Source organism: Taudactylus pleione, unplaced genomic scaffold (assembly GCF_031769625.1).
Source record: "Taudactylus pleione unplaced genomic scaffold, aTauple2 ptg002055l, whole genome shotgun sequence".
Classification (NCBI taxonomy): Eukaryota; Metazoa; Chordata; class Amphibia; order Anura; family Myobatrachidae; genus Taudactylus; species Taudactylus pleione.
Genome location: NW_028286450.1, coordinates 304,632 through 314,220, shown reverse-complemented (window position 1 = coordinate 314,220; position 9,589 = coordinate 304,632). Strand labels below are relative to the sequence as shown.

The following is a 9,589-nucleotide window of genomic DNA, read 5'->3' as shown; positions in this document are numbered from 1 at the left end:
CACGCGCACCCCCAGATCAGAGGGCAGGATCACGCGCACCCCCAGATCAGAGGGCAGGATCACGCGCACCCCCAGATCAGAGGGCAGGATCACGCGCACCCCCAGATCAGAGGGCAGGATCACGCGCACCCCCAGATCAGAGGGCAGGATCACGCGCACCCCCAGATCAGAGGGCAGGATCACGCGCACCCCCAGATCAGAGGGCAGGATCACGCGCACCCCCAGATCAGAGGGCAGGATCACGCGCACCCCCAGATCAGAGGGCAGGATCGCGCACCGGCAGGGATGCACCATGTCCAGACTGCAGGATTTGGCCAAACCCTGAATGTAACCCAATCTCTCATTTGCTTATTACAGTGGAGTAAGATGATTAAGCTGTAACTTCAGCTCCCGGAGTAGTCGTCATACAGTCCTGTAGGCTATGCTGAGTCTGAATCTTACTGAAGACACTCCATGAGGCCAAATCCCAAAGCCAGTGCTGGACTCAGGGCATCCCTACACGTACTTCATACCAGCAATCAGAAGAAAGTGATTAATACCACCAGATTGAAAGGGTTAATATTGGCCAACAACATAAGTAAAAGACAAATAGGAAGAGTGCAGAAGATTCCCAATACACCGATGTAAGAGACATGCCAGGGGGGTTATTATACACAAAGGAGAACATGAAGACCTTGTCCCTCTGCATTCAGGAACCGCAATCCAAGGTAGTTGGGATTTATCTGCACCGCAGGCCCTAAACAAAACCACAGACAGCAAAACTGTGAGCCGGCAGTGACGGAGTATACATTAATATATGTAACGTGTACTGGACCCTCCGTCACTTTACCGGCCTGAACATCATCAAACACCTTTCCCAAGCCAACAACATTTCTTCACATGGGGACCTGAACCTTAGATCAGGGGTAGCCAACCTCGGTCCTCAGAGCTACTAACAGGTCACATTTTCCAGATCACCAAGCTGGTAAACAGGTGTATCCATTACTCAGTGACACATTTCCCAGGTCACCCAGCAGGTGCACAGGTGTAATCATTACTCACTGACACATTTCCCAGGTCACCCAGCAGGAGCACAGGTGTAATCATTACTCACTGACACATTTCCCAGGTCACCCAGCAGGAGCACAGGTGTAATCATTACTCACTGACACATTTCCCAGGTCACCCAGCAGGAGCACAGGTGTAATCATTACTCACTGACACATTTCCCAGGTCACCCAGCAGGAGCACAGGTGTAATCATTACTCACTGACACATTTCCCAGGTCACCCAGCAGGTGCACAGGTGTAATCATTACTCAGTGACACATTTCCCAGGTCACCCAGCAGGAGCACAGGTGTATTCATTACTCACTGACACATTTCCCAGGTCACCCAGCAGGTGCACAGGTGTAATCATTACTCACTGACATTTCCCAGGTCACCCAGCAGGAGCACAGGTGTAATCATTACTCACTGACACATTTCCCAGGTCACCCAGCAGGTGCACAGGTGTAATCATTACTCACTGACACATTTCCCAGGTCACCCAGCAGGAGCACAGGTGTAATCATTCCTCACTGACACATTTCCCAGGTCACCCAGCAGGTGCACAGGTGTAATCATTCCTCACTGACACATTTCCCAGGTCACCCAGCAGGTGCACAGGTGTAATCATTCCTCACTGACACATTTCCCAGGTCACCCAGCAGGTGCACAGGTGTAATCATTACTCACTGACACATTTCCCAGGTCACCCAGCAGGTGCACAGGTGTAATCATTACTCACTGACACATTTCCCAGGTCACCCAGCAGGAGCACAGGTGTAATCATTACTCACTGACACATTTCCCAGGTCACCCAGCAGCTGCACAGGTGTAATCATTACTCACTGACACATTTCCCAGGTCACCCAGCAGGAGCACAGGTGTAATCATTACTCACTGACACATTTCCCAGGTCACCCAGCAGCTGCACAGGTGTAATCATTACTCACTGACACATTTCCCAGGTCACCCAGCAGCAGCACAGGTGTAGTCATTACTCACTGACACATTTCCCAGGTCACCCAGCAGGAGCACAGGTGTAATCATTACTCACTGACACATTTCCCAGGTCACCCAGCAGGAGCACAGGTGTACTCATTACTCACTGACACATTTCCCAGGTCACCCAGCAGGAGCACAGGTGTACTCATTACTCACTGACACATTTCCCAGGTCACCCAGCAGCAGCACAGGTGTAGTCATTACTCACTGACACATTTCCCAGGTCACCCAGCTGGAGCACAGGTGCAATCATTACTCACTGACACATTTCCCAGGTCACCCAGCAGGTGTACAGGTGTAATCATTACTCACTGACATTTCCCAGGTCACCCAGCAGGAGCACAGGTGTAATCATTACTCACTGACACATTTCCCAGGTCACCCAGCAGGTGCACAGGTGTAATCATTACTCACTGACATTTCCCAGGTCACCCAGCAGGAGCACAGGTGTAATCATTACTCACTGACACATTTGAAAAGATCAACAGGTGGAGCTAATTATTTCACTTGTGATTCAGTGAGGAGACTTGGAAAACATGCCCTGTTGGTAGCTCTTGAGGACCAGGGTTGGCTGCTCCTGCCTTAGATCATGCACTCGGGGGACCATAGGGTCAGAAAACACAAAACGCCACCTTGTCCATCATTGTAAGACGCTCAGAAGACACAACGATCTTCCTTTCCATCAACATAAGCTATGAAGGGCAGAGGTCTGACAGCGATCCTGTGCTCTCTGTTATCAGGTTACACGCACACGCCTGTGCTGAACATAGTCACGTGGACGGTGCCCAAAACTCATCTGACACCACCACTGGGGGCAGCAGGCGTCTTCTGCCCGACCTCCATGAGGGAAGCTAGGCCTCACGCCCTGACTCCTGTAATCTGCATCCCTCAGCCGCTGGAGCCCACCTCAGTCCCATCTCGCCCCCAGTGTCATCCCGTCACCTGTCATTCCCCAGTCTCGTCTTCCCGATCGCTATTCTGCTTACATATAAATAGATATGACACCATGGAAGACGAAGGCGCTGCAGCTTGGCCATTTGTTTGGACACGCGGCCGAATCCCAATATCCGATCACCCACAAATAATATTGAACATAAGTGATGCTAAACTGAGCGTGGAAAAAAGAGGCTGGAAAATAAATTAAGGGTCCGACGCCATCGGGGTAACCGCCGAATGCCGTACTGACCCATTTACTGTTGCCGCCATTTTCAGGGGCATCCCACAAAGCTGACCACAGTCCCAAATGCGTTGGGTCATTTACATTTCTCTAAAGGCAGAGCAAGCGCCATTTGTCACATCACATGACTTGGAATGCGCCTAATCTTACAAGGAACTACACGAGTTTGTGGGCATGACGGTGGCGACTGTAGCAGCGGGTAGTGTGCGTGCCATGGACGTTCCATGCCAAGAGAGTCGGACAGGCTTATTCTAAGACATAGGGAGAGATTTATCAGGCCATCTAAAGAGTGAAGACGTTGCCCTAAGCAATCAGATTCTCGTCAAGATCTATCCAGTACATTCTATATAATGATAGGTAGAAGCTGACTGGTTGCTATGGGCAACTTCTTCACTCTTTAGAAGGTTCAATACATCTCCTCCACAATAAGAGAACTGGAGGAAAGAAAAATAATGAATGGTACAGTAGCAAGCGGGCATTGCCGTCACTGTCCTGAGACCATGCAGTAAGCGGGCATTGCTGTCACTGTCCTGAGACCATGTAGTAAGCGGGCATTGCTGTCACTGTCCTGAGACCGTGTAGTAAGCGGGCATTGCCGTCACTGGCCTGAGACCATGCAGTAAGCGGGCATTGCTGTCACTGGCCTGAGACCATGTAGTAAGTGGGCATTGCTGTCACTGGCCTGAGACCATGCAGTAAGCGGGCATTGCTGTCACTGTCCTGAGACCATGCAGTAAGTGGGCACAGCTGTGTACATAAGACCGGCATCACACTATCACTCCCTTAGTACATACACCTGGTATAATAAGATGACCATTATGAATCGCACACATTAGCAGGAATATAAGATCGCAGGATGCTGGTTACTGCACATACAGGACACCTATAGTATCACGTTACCTTTTAAGCTGTTTGTGGGAATGATCCCATCCGTGGTTCCACCATATCCGCCAGATACGATACTTGTCTCATTTAGGTTGGGACCGGATACCATGACTTGCTGCAGATCCTGGAGGGAAACATCCAACAGGTGTGATGAGCGAACAAGTGACAGGGGGCACTAGGGGGGGTACACAGACAGGCACTGGGGGGGGTACACAGACAGGCACTGGGGGGGGTACACAGACAGGCACTGGGGGGGGTACACAGACAGGCACTGGGGGGGGTACACAGGCACTGGGGGGGGTACACAGACAGGCACTGGGGGGGGTACACAGACAGGCACTGGGGGGGTACACAGACAGGCACTGGGGGGGTACACAGACAGGGGCACTGGGGGGGTGTACAGAGAGGGGCACTGGGGGGGTACACAGACTGGCACTGGGGGGGTGTACAGAGAGGGGCACTGGGGGGGTACACAGACTGGCACTGGGGGGGTACACAGACTGGCACTGGGGGGGGTACACAGGCAGGCACTGGGGGGGGTACACAGGCAGGCACTGGGGGGGGTACACAGGCAGGCACTGGGGGGGGGTACACAGACAGGCACTGGGGGGGGTACACAGACAGGCACTGGGGGGGGGTACACAGACAGGCACTGGGGGGGGTACACAGACAGGCACTGGGGGGGGTACACAGACAGGCACTGGGGGGGGTACAGAGAGGGGCACTGGGGGGGTACAGAGAGGGGCACTGGGGGGGTACAGAGAGGGGCACTGGGGAGGGAAGCACAAGGTCGGACCCTGGAGGGTATGCAGCCAAGCAGTGGGGCGTACGCAACCAGAATTAGTGGGCTGGGGTCACGTAGACTAACAGGTTGATATATAAAATCAGATCAAAATGTAAAAAAAGTGTCAGATGATAACATGCCGGAAACAGCACAAAGCTGGGAGGTAATACGGAGGAGGAGACTGCAGGAATAACAGGACAATACACAGATAGGAAAGAGAAGGTGATAAAGCTGGGAGGTAATACGGAGGAGGAGACTGCAGGAATAACAGGACAATATACAGATAGGAAAGAGAAGGTGATAAAGCTGGGAGGTAATACGGAGGAGGAGACTGCAGGAATAACAGGACAATATACAGATAGGAAAGAGAAGGTGATAAAGCTGGGAGGTAATACGGAGGAGGAGACTGCAGGAATAACAGGACAATACACAGATAGGAAAGAGAAGGTGATAAAGCTGGGAGGTAATACGGAGGAGGAGACTGCAGGAATAACAGGACAATATACAGATAGGAAAGAGAAGGTGATAAAGCTGGGAGGTAATACGGAGGATGGGACTGCAGGAATAACAGGACAATACACAGATAGGGAAGAGAAGGTGATAAAGCTGGGAGGTAATACGGAGGATGGGACTGCAGGAATAACAGGACAATATACAGATAGGAAAGAGAAGGTGATAAAGCTGGGAGGTAATACGGAGGAGGAGACTGCAGGAATAACAGGACAATACACAGATAGGAAAGAGAAGGTGATAAAGCTGGGAGGTAATACAGAGGAGGAGACTGCAGGAATAACAGGACAATATACAGATAGGAAAGAGAAGGTGATAAAGCTGGGAGGTAATACGGAGGAGGAGACTGCAGGAATAACAGGACAATACACAGATAGGAAAGAGAAGGTGATAAAGCTGGGAGGTAATACGGAGGAGGAGACTGCAGGAATAACAGGACAATATACAGATAGGAAAGAGAAGGTGATAAAGCTGGGAGGTAATACGGAGGATGGGATTGCAGGAATAACAGGACAATACACAGATAGGGAAGAGAAGGTGATAAAGCTGGGAGGTAATACGGAGGATGGGACTGCAGGAATAACAGGACAATATACAGATAGGAAAGAGAAGGTGATAAAGCTGGGAGGTAATACGGAGGAGGAGACTGCAGGAATAACAGGACAATACACAGATAGGAAAGAGAAGGTGATAAAGCTGGGAGGTAATACGGAGGAGGAGGAGACTGCAGGAATAACAGGACAATACACAGATAGGAAAGAGAAGGTGATAAAGCTGGGAGGTAATACGGAGGATGGGACTGCGGGAATAACAGGACAATATACAGATAGGAAAGAGAAGGTGATAAAGCTGGGAGGTAATACGGAGGAGGAGGAGACTGCAGGAATAACAGGACAATATACAGATAGGAAAGAGAAGGTGATAAAGCTGGGAGGTAATACGGAGGATGGGACTGCGGGAATAACAGGACAATATACAGATAGGAAAGAGAAGGTGATAAAGCTGGGAGGTAATACGGAGGAGGAGGAGACTGCAGGAATAACAGGACAATATACAGATAGGAAAGAGAAGGTGATAAAGCTGGGAGGTAATACGGAGGATGGGACTGCGGGAATAACAGGACAATACACAGATAGGAAAGAGAAGGTGATAAAGCTGGGAGGTAATACGGAGGATGGGACTGCAGGAATAACAGGACAATACACAGATAGGGAAGAGAAGGTGATAAAGCTGGGAGGTAATACGGAGGATGGGACTGCAGGAATAACAGGACAATATACAGATAGGAAAGAGAAGGTGATAAAGTAACGACAATCAGAGACACATTTTACTATGGTAGATTTTATGCTTCAGGAAAAGTCAGTGACCTGTTCCCCTCAGGAGACAGCATTGTGTAACCCAAAAACAGGAAGAGTCATCCTTACTGTAGGGATTACAGGTGGGAAAATGTTCCGTGCTTGTCCTATGGGTGACACTGACAGCAGACACAGAGATAGAAGTGCTCTCTGAGTATACAGCCAGAGGATAAGGGATCTGTAATCAGTGCCCTTAACTGACAATATCATTAAACTGATTAAAACACACATAAAATACATCATAAAATGAAATTCCTCAGTAAACCTGACATTAGCTCTGGAAAAAAACAAAATGTATTATAGTACAATAAGGTGATTAGCGCCAGATAGTTCCTGGGCTCCAAGTCCCCCGATGCCTTTGGAAAAAAACCCAGACTAGCGTGAAACGCGTCACATGATCACCCTACGCCTAAGTGCCCTCCGGAGCTTCCTGTATGCAATGAGGGAATATCTGCAGAAATCGCACCAATGTCCCCCGTGTTACCATTTCTGCCATGATCCCCTCATTATACCACAGTACAGGCCTCTCCTGTGGGCTGCAACTATCCGACACTCCGCAGCTGCTGATATTGTGATTCTTATGTTCCAGAGTCAATAGATTTATTCATGAATATATATTTTCTATATTTTATTATATGTCAGTTTCATATAAGTGAGGAATCGGTGATAAAAACGTAGAATAGCTCTTTTTCGCCCTACTGTACATCCATAACAGCCATCTGGCTTTAGGAGCGTCTTCCAGGTATCCTACACCGGGCGCGCATCGGGTGGTGGTGGAGGAACTCCCATCTTCCTCGCGGGTTGCGGCCCTCCACCCTTCCACAAGCCAGGACCTCGAGTCTGGAAGCCTCCCTGAAGATCGCGGAGGTGACGGCGCTGGAGCGCGCAACACTAATTAACCACCCTCCTCTGTGTGACTGTCCTGATTGGAGATCTGCGATCTCCCCCGCAGGTACCTTGCCTTCTGTCTCGGGATCTGGATCCTCTCACTGCTGGAGCTGACCTCCGGAGTTGGGGACTGTCAGCCATCTTGGTCCTCCCAGCTGTGCTAAACCCTGGTGTGCCTGCTGAGGTCTGCTCCTGGGGCTTATTGATTGTAGGCTGGCCTGTGTCTGCTGTTCTCCCTGCATCTCACCCCCAAGGCACTGTCAGAGGCTTATGTCCTCTCTGCCCTGCGTGCAGGTAGTGGTTATTAGCCTGCTGGATCACCCCTAGCCCCTGGGTGTTCTCTCCATATTGCAGCCCATCCTACTTCACCTGGCCACGCACTTTTACTATATGGTTATATTACTTGCCCTGAATATTGCAGTCGGGGGGCATTTTTATTATTATCTATATCTATGGTTGTGTATATGGCTCTTTTTATGCCTATAAGGAGTAATAGCTTTATGAGAATATAAGATTCCACTCTGGAGACTCAGGCTCCATCTTGTGGTTTCTCACTGTAATATCTTCACCCATTGTATTTCTCTACTAAGCTCCTACTACCCACTAACAGGCTGCACTTGAATAGGGCTATATAACTTATTCACGGTTCTATATTTCTTAGTTGTCAGGTCCTCAATCCTGACTAATTGAATACAATGACACATTAAGTGGGCATGTCCCCCATCCCCTGGGTGCTTTAATCCCCTATATATTTTATTTTTTCTCTCTGTTCTTTTTGTTTTTTGATATATTTACTGGTTCTGGGTCTTTTTATTTTTTTTCTTCTCTCGGCAACCCTGACACTGGTGGCCCACACATGCAGAAATCTACTACCAAGACTCCTAAACAAGGGGGAAGTGATATTTCACAACACTTCACGAGAGGTACGAAATCATCTCAAAGGGGTCCCCCTTCCCCCCTTTCATTGCCATGGATAAGGATGGTTCTCACTCACCCACCCCATCCACTAAAGAAGACATTCTAGCTCTTCGCTCCCTCATTATGGAGTTTAAGGACTCTCTTGAAACCAAACTCGACAAAGCAGTTGCCTCTATTAAAGCTGAAGTTTCAACTCTGGCTGCAAGAACCAATAAACTTGAGTCTCGCCAGGACAACTTTCAGAAAGCCTTAAATGAAACTAGCAGAGACCTGGATCATATCGTTACTGAACTTTCTGACCTTCGCTCTAAAAACGAAGATTTGGAAAACCGGGAACATAGGAATAATATCCGCATTCGTAACATCCCAGAATCGGTTTCTACTGATGTTCTGGAATCATATCTGTATAGACTTTTCTCTTTCCTACTCCCTGACCTTGGCTCACGCTCACTACCACTTGAAAGGGCTCACCGCGCTCTTTGGCCGAAACCCAGGGACAACGACCCTCCTCGTGACGTCATTATGAGGTTCCTTAGTTATAAGGACAAAGAACTTGTTCTCAACCCTACAAAGCGTAAACCACACATCCTATTCGAATCAGCCAAGCTCCAATACTACCAGGATCTTTCACCCCTGACGATTGCCAAGAGAAGAGACTTTCGGGACTTAACCAAGGCTCTTCGTGATAGAAGAATCAGATATCGCTGGGGGTTCCCCTTTAAGCTTATTGTAGACCTGAACGGCAAGATCCTTATCTTCCGAGATCTTCGTGAATGTAAGGACTTGCTTCACTACCTAGAGGAATCGGGCCCCTCCCCGGAAGGGAACCCCGACGTTTCGTGAGTGCCTTACCCACCAACAATTGTCCCTCGTTTCTGCTCTACTATTCTTCACACTTAAGTTTTGTTTTTTTTACTAACTTACAACCATGATCTGATTACTGGTTTCCGCTCTGTATTTACCCCACCCTCTTCCTCTCCCCTTTCTTGCTCGTCTCTCTTCTAAGTAATATAGTTGAGATGTAGACTGTTTATTTACTTCCTAG

The 9,589-nt window shown here is 49.1% G+C and overlaps 1 protein-coding gene across 3 annotated transcripts in view; it reads right to left on the bottom strand.

Annotated features, from left to right (window-relative positions):
- Positions 1 to 635: 635 nt before the first annotated feature.
- LOC148435701 (arfaptin-2-like) overlaps positions 636 to 9,589 on the bottom strand; it is a 40,514-nt gene continuing 31,560 nt past the window's right edge. For all 3 annotated transcript variants that reach the window (XM_088465628.1, XM_088465627.1, XM_088465629.1), the window contains exons 3-4: positions 4,105 to 4,213; positions 636 to 736 (exon numbers count right to left, since the gene is read on the bottom strand). In XM_088465628.1, the coding sequence (XP_088321754.1) occupies positions 648 to 736; positions 4,105 to 4,213 (198 nt within the window). In that variant the 3' untranslated portion in view covers positions 636 to 647. The remainder of the gene's footprint in view (positions 737 to 4,104; positions 4,214 to 9,589) is intronic.